Source organism: Diospyros lotus, chromosome 1, assembly GCF_014633365.1.
Source record: "Diospyros lotus cultivar Yz01 chromosome 1, ASM1463336v1, whole genome shotgun sequence".
NCBI lineage: Eukaryota > Viridiplantae > Streptophyta > Magnoliopsida > Ericales > Ebenaceae > Diospyros > Diospyros lotus.
Window position 1 is genome coordinate 52,762,408 of NC_068338.1, and position 14,640 is coordinate 52,777,047.

The 14,640-nt window shown below is 32.5% G+C and overlaps 2 protein-coding genes across 3 annotated transcripts; both read left to right on the forward strand.

The window, feature by feature from the left end:
• The first annotated feature begins 5,235 nt into the window (after nt 1-5,235).
• On the forward strand, nt 5,236-8,799 carry LOC127787703 (protein TRANSPARENT TESTA GLABRA 1). Its single transcript, XM_052315775.1, has 2 exons — nt 5,236-6,528; nt 8,434-8,799. The coding sequence occupies exon 1, from the start codon at nt 5,514-5,516 to the stop codon at nt 6,525-6,527; it is 1,014 nt and encodes a 337-aa protein (XP_052171735.1). The 5' UTR covers nt 5,236-5,513; the 3' UTR covers nt 6,528; nt 8,434-8,799.
• A 370-nt stretch (nt 8,800-9,169) lies between these two features.
• On the forward strand, nt 9,170-14,322 carry LOC127787690 (uncharacterized). Of its 2 annotated transcripts, none has more exons than XM_052315755.1 (9): nt 9,170-9,768; nt 11,453-11,593; nt 11,676-12,041; nt 12,127-12,432; nt 12,505-12,722; nt 12,801-12,972; nt 13,052-13,198; nt 13,262-13,530; nt 13,618-14,322. In XM_052315755.1, exons 4-9 carry the CDS (start codon nt 12,136-12,138, stop codon nt 13,769-13,771), a joined length of 1,257 nt encoding a protein of 418 aa, XP_052171715.1. In that variant the 5' UTR covers nt 9,170-9,768; nt 11,453-11,593; nt 11,676-12,041; nt 12,127-12,135; the 3' UTR covers nt 13,772-14,322. The 2 variants fall into 2 exon arrangements, with proteins under 2 accessions (XP_052171715.1, XP_052171723.1); XM_052315763.1 differs by lacking the exon at nt 9,170-9,768 and adding an exon at nt 10,433-11,327.
• The last annotated feature ends 318 nt before the right edge of the window (nt 14,323-14,640 follow it).

Sequence of the window (14,640 nt, forward strand, 5' to 3'; positions counted from 1 at the left end):
TGGATATTGTAAAAAATAAAATAAAATTATTAAAGTGAAAGTTATATAATTTAGTAGTTACAATAAATTAAAATCACAATAAAAAAGTAAAAAATAAATAAAATAATCGTGTTACAATCATAAAAATATAACAAAAAAATTACAGATTTTGAAATATTTCCTTATATGCATTCAAGGGTAGATGAACAATTAAAAGCACATAACTCTGTCCTGAAACCATATAAAAAATAAATTTAAATTAACATGTAATATAATAAGCAATGGGTAAAAAATACAAAAATTACACAATAATAGGAACAAAAATAAATAATAACGAACCTCTTTATTCTGAAATATGCATTTAAGGGTAGACGTTTTTTTTTTTTTTTTTTTCATGTGTACTTGTCTCATATGTGCATACCACACGAACCCTCGAGATCTAATTTTTCTTAGTTGCATTCACATCAGTCACTTGACAGAATAGTGGTGTTATGTTACACCAGAATACCAAATTGAGTAAAAAAATAAGGTTAAAATCTACTAAATAAAAATAAAGAAGAAGCTAAAATTTGAGAAGAATAATCGAGAAATGAGAAGAGAATAAATGGAACGGTTGAACGCGAATGGAGTGGAAGAAAATAGAGAGATATTTACTTTCTTTTATTAATGTCTCTTTCTTTAAATTCTCATATTTCTCTCAATTTATCAAATCACATATCATCATTAAGTTTCTCTTTTTTTTCACGCTTTGCCACACAATTTGAATCTTAGTCACTTAACATAATTTTCAAAACACAAATTTTATTTGCATTTAATTTCTTCAAGTCCAACATATAACACATCAGAGTAGACTAATGGGAAAAATGAGAATTAAATAAATGACAATAATCAATTCAGTTGAAAAATAAAATTATGACATTTAAAATTATAAAAAATAAATTTAAATTAATTAAATTGTATGTAAAATAAAGATAATTTAAATAATCAATTAATTATATAAATAATAATAATCAAATTTTCAAAATTGATTATCCATACATGACTTTACATATTTCTCCTAACAATTAATTACCACATTTAAGATATGTCAAATTTTTAAGGAAATAAAAAAAAGTTAAAAAATAAAATTATAATATTTAAGTTATATATAAAATTATAATATTTAAAATTATAAGAAAATTAATTTAAATTAATTAAACTATATATAAAATAAAGAGATTTTAAATAATCAATTAATTATATAAATAATAATAATCAAATTTTCAAAATTGATTATCCATGACTTTACATATTTCTATTAACAATCAATTACCACATTTAAGATATGTCAAATTTTTAAGAAAATAACAAAAAAAAAAGTTAAAAAATAAAATTATAATATTTAAATTATATATAAAATTATAACATTTAAAAATATAAAAAATAAATTTAAATTAATTAAACTTTATATAAAATAAGAATAATTTAAATAATCAATTAATTATATAAATGATAATAATCAAATTTTCAAAATTGATTATCCATACATAACTTTAGATATTTCTTCTGACAATCAATTACCATATTTAAAACATATCAGATTTTTAAGAAAACAAAAAAAAAAATAAAGTTAAAAAATAAAATTATAACATTTAAGTTATATATAAAAATATAACATTTAAAATTATAAAAAATAAATTTAAATTAACTAAACTATATAAAATAAATATAATTTAAATAATTAATTAATTATATAAATAATAATAATCAAATTTTCAAAATTAATTATACATATATAACTTTACATATTTTTCCTGACAATCAATTACCACATTTAAGACATGTCACATTTTTAAGAAAACAACAAACAAAAATAAAGTTAAAAAATAAAATTATAACATTTAAGTTATACATAAAATTATAATATGGTCAAACTTATATTTTGACCAAAATTAGATCGGTTCAATTAATATATGGTCAAACTTATATTTTTCTATACTTTTACCTTTTTTTATGTGATAATTTAAATTTTTTATTATCTCAATTACATTTTTTTAGATTTATATATTTAAATTAATTTAATTCCTATACTTTCATCTATTTTTCTTGTAGTAGTTCGGATTTTTTTTTATTTTGATTATACTTATATATTTATATTTTTGAATTAATTTAATTTTTATATTTTGATGTATAAAAAAAATAAAGTGAAATGAGTTAATTTAACTTTTTTTTTATAGATTAAATTGATTAAAAATATAGATACAATAATATTAATCCTTTGAGTTATCACACGAAAAAAATATAAAAATACTGGAGTTAAATTAATTTAAAAATATAAATATAAAAATATAATTCAAATAACAAAAAAATAAATGACGACACAAACATAAAAATATAATAATAAAATTATAGATCTGACGATTAATATATAGTAGTATATGTATTAGTGTATTTATTTGATCTTTTAGAAAATTGAGATCGGATCGGACTAAATGGAAGATTGTTTTTTAAAATATCTATATATATATATTATAACAAAACAGTCGTCAAATTTTTTCCCGTCCATTTCCAGTTACTATTTTGATATTTTATTATGTTTTTTTAATTTTTTTTCTTACCCGAAATGGAGTTTTTATAGGTCATTAATTAAGTCTAGATTTGAGAAAAACATATAGTTCTTGGAACATGTAAATGATTTTTTCCATGGCTAAATAGTATTTAGAGAATGTGTAAGCATGCTCGTATATGAAGAGGCAAGATAAATATTATTAATTTATCCATATTATTAATTTTTAAATATTAGCATAAAATTTTAATTGAAATAAATTATAGAAAAATGAGACTTTTTTAAATCGGGAGAAATCTTGAGATATTAGGTAATACTGTCAAGTAAATTTTTTATTTTATTTTTATTTATATATAGTTTAATTAATTTAAATTTATTTTTTTATAATTTTATTTTTAACTTTATTTTTTAAAAAATGTGACTTGTCTTAGATGTGATAATTGATTGCCAGGAGGAATGTGTAAAGTTATGTATAGATAATCAATTTTAAAATTTTGATTATTATTATTTATATAATTAATTAATTATTTAAATTATCTTTATTTTATATATAGTTTAATTATTTTAATTTATTTTTTTATAATTTTAAATTTTATATAACTTAAATGTTATAATTTTATTTTTTAACTTTATTTTTGTTTGTTGCTTTCTTAAAAATGTGACATGTCTTAAATGTGGTAATTGATTGTCAGGAAAAATATGTAAAGTCGTGTATGTATAATTAATTTTTAAAATTTGATTATTATCATTTATATAATTATTTATTTATTTAAATTATCTTTATTTTATATAGTTTAATTAATTTAAATATATTTTTTTTGATAATTTTAAATTTATAATTTTATATATAACTTAAATGTTATAATTTTATTTTTTAACTTTATTTTATTTTTTGTTACTTTCTTAAAAATTTGATCTGTCTTAAATATGGTAATTGATTGTCAAAAGAAATATGTAAAGTCATGTATGAATAATCAATTTTGAATATTTGATTATTATCATTTATATAATTAATTGATTATTTAAATTATTTTTATTTTATATATAGTTTAATTAATTTAATTTTATTTTTTATATTTTTAAATGTTATAATTTTATATATAATTTAAATATTATAATTTTATTTTTTAACTTTTTTTGTTGTTACTTTCTTAAAAATTTGACCTATTTTAAATGTAATAATTGATTGTCAGGAGAAATATGTAAAGTCATGGATAATCAATTTTGAAAATTTGATTATTATAATTTATATAATAAATTGATTATTTAAATTATCTTTATTTTATATATAGTTTAATTAATTTAAATTAATTTTCTTATAATTTTAAATATTATAATTTTATATATAACTTAAATGTTATAATTTTATTTTTTAACTTTTTCTTTTTTACTTCCTTAAAAATTTGACTTGTCTTAAATGTAGTAATTAATTATTAGGAGAAATATGTAAAGTCATGTATGGATAATTAATTTTGAAATTTTGATTATTATTATTTATATAATTAATTGATTATTTAAATTATCTTTATTTTACTAACAATTTAATTAATTTAAATTTATTTTTTTATAAATTTAAATATCATACTTTTATTTTTCAACTTAATTGATTATTGTCATTTATTTAATTCTCCTTTTTCCCATTAGTCTACTCTGAATATATGCTATATGTTAGACTTGGAGAAATTAAATGCAAATTAAATTTGTGTTTTGAAAATTATGTTAAGTGAGTAAGATTCAAATTGTGTGGCAAAGCGTGGGAAAAAAAGAGAAACTTAATGGTGGCACGTGATTTGATAAATTGAGAGAAATAGGAGAATTTGAAGAAAGAGAAATTAATAAAATAAAGTAAATATCTCTATCTCTTATTCTTCTCCATTTCCGTTCAACCCTTTCATTTCCTCTCATCTCCTTTCTCGATTATTCTTTTCAAATTTTATCTTTTTCTTTATTTTTATTTAGTAAATTTTAACTGTATTTTTTTACCCAATTTGATCTTTTGGTATAATACAGCACCACTATTCTGTCAAGTGAGTGATGTGAATGCAACTAAGAAAAATTAAGTTTTGAGGGTTCGTGTAATATGCACATATGAGACAAATACATGTAAAAATCTAAAAAAAAAACGTCTACCCTTGAATGCATATTTTAGAATAAAGAGGTAGGTTATCATTTATTTATTTTTCAGTTATTGTATAATTTTTGTATTTTTTACGTATTGCTTATTGTATTACATGTTAATTTAGGTTTATTGTTTACATGGTTTCGGGATAGGGTTACGTGCTTTTAATTGTTCGTCTACCCTTGAATGTATATAAGGAAATCTTTTAAAATCTGTAATCTTTTTGTTGTATTTTCATGATTATAACAAGATTATTTTATTTATTCTTTATTTCTTTATTGTGATTTTTATTTATTGTAACTACTAAATTATATAACTTTTACTTTGATAATTTTTTATTTTTTTTACATATCCATGTATTGCATGGATGATTCACTAGTTTTGAATCAAAGATCCAACTCAACTTATTAATTGAACTCAATTTTTTGATTCGATGTCATCTGATTTTAACACTATGTCCAAGAAGAGTTAAATATTACGGGGGCAGCCGAACCCGGTTTGAATGGATGGGCTGGGAAGGGCTGGGCGCGTAGCGAAGGATAAATTGATTTCCGAGCCAATTAATTTAATAGCATCCAAACGGGCCGTAAAGAGAAACGAGTCCAATCTAGACGATGACGACGGAGGCGGCCTCGATCTCAACCCCCAACCTCAACGACCATTCAACATTCAACCCAGCCGTCAGCAGCTCCATCAAGAAAGTTTGGTGGGAGGAAGGAAGGAAGCTACGTTGCAGAGAAAGAGAATGATACGTATCCCAATGCAATGCAACTTCGTGGAATTGGTGGGAATTGGGAATTTGGAATTGGGGATTGGATTAAGAACAGAACCGAAACCCTAACCCTGACTCTCCAGCAGAATTAGTAAGCCATGGAGAATTCGACCCTAGAGTCCCACCACCTCCGATCATCCGAGCACTTCGTCACCTACGACTCGCCCTACCCTCTCTACGCCGTCGCCCTCTCCCCTTCCGCCGCCCACCACCGGATCGCTGTCGGCAGCTTCATCGAAGAGTACGCCAACCACGTCGACATCCTCTCCTTCGACGACGACACCCTCGCCATTCGCCCCAACCCCGCCCTTTCCTTCGATCACACTTACCCCGCCACCAAGCTCATGTTCCGCCCCTCCTCCGCCGGCAAGTCCGCTGACGTCCTCGCCTCCTCCGGCGAGTACCTCCGCCTCTGGGAGGTCCGGGACTCCTCCGTCGAGCAACTCTCGGTCCTCAACAATTCCAAGACCAGCGAGTTTTGCGCGCCTTTAACTTCCTTCGACTGGAACGAGGTCGAGCCTCGCCGAATCGGAACCTCCAGCATCGACACGACTTGCACCATTTGGGATGTCGAGAAAGGCGTCATCGAGACCCAGTTGATCGCGCACGATAAGGAGGTTTACGACATTGCCTGGGGCGAAGCTGGGGTTTTCGCGTCGGTCTCCGCCGATGGGTCCGTGAGAATATTCGATCTGCGAGACAAAGAACACTCCACGATCATCTACGAGAGCCCTCAGCCCGATACCCCGCTGCTTCGGCTGGCGTGGAACAAGCAGGATTTGAGGTACATGGCGACGATTTTGATGGACTGTAACAAAGTTGTAATCTTGGACATTCGGTCGCCGACGATGCCGGTGGCCGAATTGGAGAGGCACAGAGCCAGCGTGAATGCGATCGCTTGGGCTCCACAGAGTTGCCGGCACATTTGCTCGGCCAGCGATGATACGCAAGCGCTCATTTGGGAGCTTCCAACGGTTGCCGGTCCGAATGGGATCGATCCAATGACGATGTACTCCGCCGGGTCGGAGATTAATCAGCTCCAGTGGTCTGCTGCGCTGCCGGATTGGATTGCCATTGCATTTTCTACCAAATTGCAGCTTCTAAAAGTTTAAGGTGCGTGGATTATGTTTATTGCTTCTTAAATTTGGACATAGAGCTGTTGGGATCTTTAAACCGACTATAATTTGCAACTGTTGATTTGCTTATAGAAGATATAGCATCATCGTACTGAATGGATGGTTGGTTAACCTGTTTCTATAGATGTTGTTCACAAGGAAATGCAAGAATCTTTAAATGAAACATCAGATAGACTCTCCACTGCATGCTGATTTGCATTCATCCCATAACCTGCTACTATATTTGGTGAGCAGTACTTGTCTTAAAGAAATTTCTTGGAATGAAATGGCCTTTTGCCTCTTGGCCTTTCTCTGGTCCAACGTGTGCAATCAAAGAGCAGTCTTGCAGAATGAAGGAAATGCTATTTATCAGGCACAGGGGAGTGGGGCAATAAGGAACTTAGTTTTTGTGTTGTCAACCACAATAGGCTGCAATGCTGCAGATGCTTATGGAAAACTTGATTGTGAATGAGTAGCATTGGATAAAACTACTAATGATGGGTGTGTGCATTATGAATGTTATATAAGTCGGCATAGTCAGTGTGGCAGTGAACTTTTTCCTGTATACAATTTCTTGGTGTGCTTTGTGGTGAAATAGTTCGTTGCTTAATTTATTAAGACATACCCCACCTAATGGCATTAAGGCTTGTGATTTCCAGTCAGTTGAATGCATAGAAGTAGTTCATTGCTTAATTTACTAATGGCGTCCCCAACTAATGGAAATAAGGTTTGTGATGTTTTTGTTGTTTGACTTTCCGTTTGGTTTGAGATTTGAGCACCCGTGCACCATGTGTTTGAAACATAGGCAGGAATTTCCCCTGCTGACAATTATCCTTGAGTGAAATGGAAATTAAAGAAAGAGGGCATGGAAATAAAAATTAGAAGAGATTTGGAGACAATTACTATCTTAATTGCCTGAATAATGCATAGGGTGAGTTAGCATTGTTCTCAGAATATGTTTATACCATTACTGTAAGTCCTGTTTTGGAACCACATAGGTAGCTGTAGCTCTGTCAAAGTTAGCTTTGTTCTGCTGGCAGTTGATTGCAAGGGTTAACAAAGTTTTATTCTTGTTTTTCATATGAGAATATAATGTAAGATAAAACTAACACAGAATTGAGGGTCTAGACTTAAACTTATGACACCAAATAACACATACCTTCTGCCATATGGAAGTTACCCAAAATTTCTTGATATGAACTTCCTTTTGAATAGGACACCCACTTTTAAGAATCTAGAATGGGGTAATGTCTCTCCCCTCCTCACTATGATGCTTATTCTATTGATGGGAAATCTTATAAGCTTGATTGAGTGAAGATTGAACAGAGGGATCTTAGGGGACAATTTGGGCCTCTAACCATCAATGAACCCACGTAATTGGAGGCTTTTATTATTATTATTTTTTTTGGCTCGGCAAGAGGCCTTTAATCTTTTCCATTAAAGTACAATTATGAATTCTTTACATGACTCTAAATTTTCCAAGAATGAATTGGAGACTCTTAGGTGCAGTTGTGGAAAACTGCCCCGGTTTTCCAGAAAATTACTCCACAGAAAATTGGAGATTGAAAACTGGAAATCATTTGCCACAACTAAACAGCCCCCTTCTTATTAAGATTGTGAAACTTAACCTTACATTACTCCACATTTTCCAAGAGTAAGTTGGAGACTATTGAACTTTCTCATTAAGACTGTGAAACATAAGAATCTTTCAAATTAAAGATCGTGAACATGCACCTGTTTTATGAGATTCATGCCTTAAGGTCATGACATGCATATTATGCTAACAGATAACTATGACAAACTTTGCATCTTGTATTTCCCTTTATAGGCTTTTATCAGTATTTGTTTAGTGATGTTGGGCTTCCAAATTGAGTAATATTTCCGTTTCTTTCCTGTTTTGCAGATCTCTAGCTGATGATTTATGCAGGCAAATATTGACATTAAGGTTCAAGTTGGAAGTTCTACAGTTAATTTGCTTAGGGAAATGAAATCAATGCTCAAGTGCTGCTGAGGATGTTCCATTTAGTTTAAATTGTGGGCGCTGATTCTTGTAGAAGAAAGTTGTGCTTGTTGGTAGCTTGTACTGATAGTGGCTCTCTCCTTGTCATATTGTGATCCATATTCCAACCTGTTGGTTAGAGTTCCCTCTCCATAGCATACCCGTAAACTTCACAGCTACTGTGAAATGCTAGATTCCCGCAGGTCAGTGGCAATTTAATCAGTATAGATAAACTTGAGCCAACTCTTTGTGTTGGGCATTTTTGCTTCTTTTCGGTGGTGTTGGAATGTGGGAAGTAACCACCCAGGTTGCACGGAAATAGAAATAGGAGATGTTTTTGTTAGAAAATGAAAATGCAAAATAGGTATTTTTCTAAAAAAGTAAGAAATGAAACGCTGAGTAAATTGTAAATTTAAAAAATATAAGAATTTTTTTGTAAATATAATTTTTAATATAAAAAAATTTAAAAAGATGTTTAAACATAAATAATAAATATAAATTTTATAATATATTCAAACAAACATAAATATAAAGTTCATAATGCATTCAAATAATCATCAATAATATTTAAAAAATTTATTATTCTTACCTAACTTAGTAATTAAAAATAAATAATAAATTTAAATAATAAAATTAAAATAATAAATTAATAATATACTTAAGAAATTAACAATCAATTACGCAATTAAAATGATAAACAAACAATATATGAACTAAAACAATAGAAACTAATTTCTTCCATGGTTATTGTTAATTCTTGAAATCTAATCACCCATGAAATCTAACTTCAAATTAACACTTTCTTTTATAGTTATTATTACGTGGAAATTGCACAAACTAACTACTTTACAAATAGTAAATTCCTTTTTAACTCTTATTTTGTGAAAAAACGTTTTAGACCTTTCCAAACAAATGATTTCCACCTATAGCCACTTTTCCAATTCTGACCCCACCAAATCGAACACTTTATATAAATATTCAAAATAAAAAATTAAAACATAAAAGACCAAAATAACCCTGACCATAAAAATGAAACCCACTACCCCTCTACCTAGTGGAACCCACCACCCACCCCAAACCAAGCCCGATTGTCTTCCAAACCCGATAGCACCTTACCCGATCTTCCATGCCACCGCCGACGCAAACAGCGGCCGCCGCAACCACCGCCACTGCTGACTTGCACCATCGCAGCCACCGCCAGCTCCGATTTGCACCGCCGGCCCCTGCAACCCCAAAGAGGTAGGAACGTTTTCCTTTGTAGTTGGGTTGGGTGGGTTGGGCGGCGGCGGCGGCGATGGGGCTTTGCAAAGCCCCATCGCCGCCGGCATAGCTAACTCGGGCTTCGTCCTCTCCGACGAAGCCCGCTGCAACGAAGACGAAGCCCTCGGGCTTCGTCGGAGATGACGAAGCCCTCGAGCTTCCTTGTCGACGATCTTCTTCGACGAAGCCCTCGGGCTTCGTCGCTTCGTCTCGTTGCAGACAGCCCGAGGGCTTCGTCAGAGAAGACGAAGCCCTCGGGCTTCGTAAATACAAAGCCCGTATACGGGCTTCATTTCAAACGAGACCCGTATCCAGGCTTCGTCTTCTCCGATCTGCAACGAGCTCGTTGCAGACGAAGCCCGAGGGCTTCATCGAAGCCCGGATACGGGCCTCGTTTGAAACGAAGCCCGCATCCGGGCTTTATTGACGGTACGGGCTTAGTTTGGGACAAAGCCCGGATACGGGCTTAGTCCCAAACTAAGCCCGTAACCGGGCCCAAAATGAAAAAAAATAAAAAAAAATGTAAATTTTATTTTTTATTTTTCTTTTCTTACAATTGATTCTTGTTAATTAATATTAATTCTATCTCAATTTACTCATATGTTATTCTACTTCAAATATTGTTTGTTTATTTTATTTTTATTTCAATTTCAATTTGCCTATTACATGCTTCAATAAGATCTTGAGTTTGAATATCTGGCAGTATTGTATCTTATTTCAACAAGTAAATGAATACACCTACTTGCACACTTTGTCATCTTGATCAAGACAATTGTTATTCTTGTATTGTTTTTTTTCTTTTTCTTACAGATGGTTGGCCAACAAATTAGGCAATTTACTTATGTTCATACTCACCGAGCATTACCGTCTGGAACACGGGTTACTACTCATTGCGGGATCAAACACCTTGAGACGATGAGGATTGCTTTAAACTGATATGAGCTATTGGATAGATTCCTAGAGGGCCCATTAGGACATTTCTTGAAAATCCCTCCATCACTCCATTTGACTGCACCGCAATTGATATATAATGTTCTAGTTAGGGAGGTGACATTCCCGGGTGCCTGCCACGATGAAATGTGGTTCGAGATTGGTGGCTTGGCATATAGGTACGGGAAGCAGGAATTCATACTTATTACCGGACTCCGATTTGGGCAATTGATAAAGAAATTCTTGAAATGAGGACTAGTGCCCCGAACAATTTACGTGCGTGATTATTTCCACAGCACCATAAAGGAGTGTCTGGAGACGACATCAAAACCTTACTTAATAACAGAGAGGACTTCGTTTCAGATGATGTACTTAGATTGGTTTATGTTGCTATGGTTAACCTGTTATTGTTGGGCCTAGATGAGCGTGCACGTGTGGATGATTTTTTGTGGACTATGGTTGAGAATTTAGATGCATTTGAGGCCTTCCCTTGGGGGACATACGTGTACAGTAAGAGTCAACATTACATTCGAATGGCCACGAGCGAGGACAAGTTGAGTGGAGTTGGAAAAAAAATAAACATTTATGGTTTTGTGTGGGCATTTTTGGTACAAGTTACTCTCTTTGTATTGTGTTACATTACTTGTATATGATTTGTCTATAATTAAATGTTTGTTTTGCTTTGTTCGTTTTTTGTTTTCTATTACTAATTTTTTTACTCTCTTCTTTACAGTGGTGGTTAATTGAAAAATTTACATGGATTCAAAATAAATAGGCCATCCCACTACCCGGCGCATTCATTCCTAGGTGCAGAAAGTGGTTGTAAAAAAAAAGGCCACAAATAAAAAATTACAACGATTGTCTAACGAATGAAGTAAGTGTGCAATTGAATCTAAATTTCATTTATTTTTGTTTTTGTTTTAGTTAATATCTATCTAAATAATACCATGTTGTAGGTACGAGGATTGAGTCCGACACTTGAGCCCACTGATGATGAGCGGGAAACGGATTTTTGGAGGTCCTTCAACCCAAAGCACTTGGTCGGAGAGTACGTATTCAAATTTGGGGGTGGAGAGGGTGACGAGGATGAGGAGGGTGGTGACAAGGATGACCCTATACATACCCATGGAGATGAGCAGAGAAGGGAGGAGGAGGAGGGTGGTGACGAGGATGAGCCTATACATAGCCATGGAGATGAGCAGAGAAGGGAGGAGGATCAGGAGAAGGATGAGGAGAAAGTTTTACATAAAAAGACATATAAAGAATGTAAGCAAGAGGCAAGAGTCCTTGATAGTCCTCAACACAGACCAGATGAGCACGGGGTATGATATTATTACAATAATGGTTTTTATTTTTTTTTCGTAATTATTTTCAATGTTTAAAAAATTGTGTGTTTGCCTTTTGTAGATCACCGAGATGCTAGTTCAAACGCTAGAGATGTTGAGGAGGGTTGACGGGGAAATGAGTGTAATGAGGACAGAAATGGTACAAATGAGGATACATTTTGACCAAGAAATGGGTCAAATGAGGACACATTTTGACCGAGGAATGGGTCAAATGAGGGCCCAGTTGCTACAACTAGAGAGGGTGCAATGTAGTCCGCATATTGACCATTCCTCAGTTCACATCGATGATGGTGATGAGCAGCACCTAGGTGGTGATCAGATATATCCTAGTCATCACGATGGCGACGACGAAGCATGTACATCCGTAGTAAGTTCCAAATTTATACGTTTACATATCAGAATTTGAAGTACAATATTGTAATAGTTAGTTTATGTACAGTTGCAGGAAGATGATGTGGTTAGGGTCGACAAGCGACCTATGCGAGACAGAAAAAAATCGCAATTTTGTAAGACACCTTTCACTGATCCTATTCGATCAAAGAAAAGAAATGTCGATGTCGCGGTGGAGGGGTCGGACGCAGTGCCGCAAGTGGGGGACGATGATCTTAACCCCCCTGAGGGTTACACTGAGTTTATAGCATCCAAAGAAAACATTTTGTAAGTAACTAGTCCCATATAGAATTACATTAACAATACATTTTGACATTTACAAATTATAATTCTTGGTTATTGTAGTCGTGACACCGGGTACCTTGAATATCTATCCCCGGCTGACTTCCGATGCATAGACGACATGAGCGAATGGTTGGACGGGCGTCACATTGATAGTTACATGTGTTGCCTTAGACGTATACAATCGCGTCCTCTATACAACGACAATTATGCTATCATGTCGACTCCGCTATTTGTGAGTGTTGCAACCATTACTCCTTTTTTCTTTTGTTGTATCTCAATTTAGTATATAAATTTTTTATTTTATTTTGCAGTCATATATATCAACTTTTTGGACTCAAGAATATGATGGAGACAATGGGAAAGTTTTTGATCCTTCTACGGCGATTGTCCCAACGGAGTGGACATGTTTTGTGGATGGGAGCAATGAAGGGAATCTCCCTTGGTGGACGGTCGACAATGTAAGTGTTCTTTAATTGATTTGATGAATTTTTATATAGTATATGACTAACGTACGAAAACAGGTGTTGCTCCCGTGTAACTACAAGAATCAACATTGGTTTCTTATCAAAATTAGCTTGAAGAATAAAATACTGTTCTTATACGACTCTAGCGCCAAGAGTGAAGACAGTCGGAGGATTAGGGTAGCAGCTGTAACTCCACTGGCGAAACTCCTACCCATTATACTGAAAAGCAGTGGATATTACAAGCATGTATCTGCAACTACGACTTCAGACAGAGAATGGGATGTGGAGGGTACTGATCCTCATAAGGTGCCTCAACAAGTGGACAGGTAAATAATTTAAATATTATAGAGATATTGTGAATATATGGTTATTTTGTCAATTGAAACAATAATTAACCCGTATGTCTAATATAGTGCCAGCTGCGGATGCTTTGTTATCAAATACATCGAGGACATCCTTAGGCATAATGAGGGTAGCTGGCAGATAGACCCGAATCCGGATGTCTATACTCTTCGTAGACAGATTGGAATATTTTTGTATAGACATAGCAAATTTGTAGTAGATTGATATATTGGGTAGTTTTATTTAGATTACTAGTACTTGATGTATATTATATTTTTATTTTAGTTTTAGTTTTAGTTTTTTTGTATAAACATAGCAACATTATTATTCAGGTTATGTGGTTTGTGTTGTTGTAGAGGGTAATGGTTGATGGTATGTGGTTTGTGTTGACGGCATGTAGTTTGTGTTGGTGTAGAGGGTAATGGTTGATGGTATGTGGTTTGTGTTGATGGTATGTAGTTTGTGTTGTTATATAGGGTAATGGTTGAAGGTGGTTTGTGTTGTTGGTTGTGGTTTGTGGTTTGTGTTGTTGCAGGTTTAGTGGCATGAAAACAGGGTAGACTCTGCTAAATTTTTTTGTAATTTTGACATAGTAGTATTGTTCAGGTTATGTGGTTTGTGTTGTAATTTTGACATGACAAAATAGTGTATTGTTATGTGGTTTGTGTTGTTGTAGAAGGTAATGGTTGAAGGTATGTGGTTGTGGTTTGTGGTGTTGCAGGTTTAGTGGCATGAAACTGCCAAAATATTTTGTAATTTTGACATAGTAGTATTGTTCAGGTTGTGGTTTGTGTTGTAATTTTGACATTATTACAAATTTTTGGTAATAATGGTTGAAGGTATGTGGTTGTGGTTTGTGGTATGTAAGAGAGAGAAAAATGACATTTTCGGGTTTGGTGGCCAACTAAGCCCAAAATCGGGTTTGGTTGCCCACCAAACTCGATTTTTATTTATTTATTTATTTATTTTTTGTCTTTTCTTTATTTCTCATTGAAATCGATACGCACAACATTATATAAAATTATTGTTTATAAACTTCACTATCAATTTTTAGATAATCATAACATCATCTCTGTCCAAGATTATGCTTAGTA

Coding starts and splice junctions, on each gene's coding strand:
- LOC127787703 (XM_052315775.1), top strand. CDS start 5,514: ATGGAGAATTCGACCCTAGAGTCCCACCACCTCCGATCATCCGAGCAC.
- LOC127787690 (XM_052315755.1), top strand. CDS start 12,136: ATGCTAGTTCAAACGCTAGAGATGTTGAGGAGGGTTGACGGGGAAATG. Junction 12,973..13,051: donor TCATGTCGACTCCGCTATTT/GTGAGTGTTGCA, acceptor TTTATTTTGCAG/TCATATATATCAACTTTTTG. Junction 13,199..13,261: donor CTTGGTGGACGGTCGACAAT/GTAAGTGTTCTT, acceptor GTACGAAAACAG/GTGTTGCTCCCGTGTAACTA.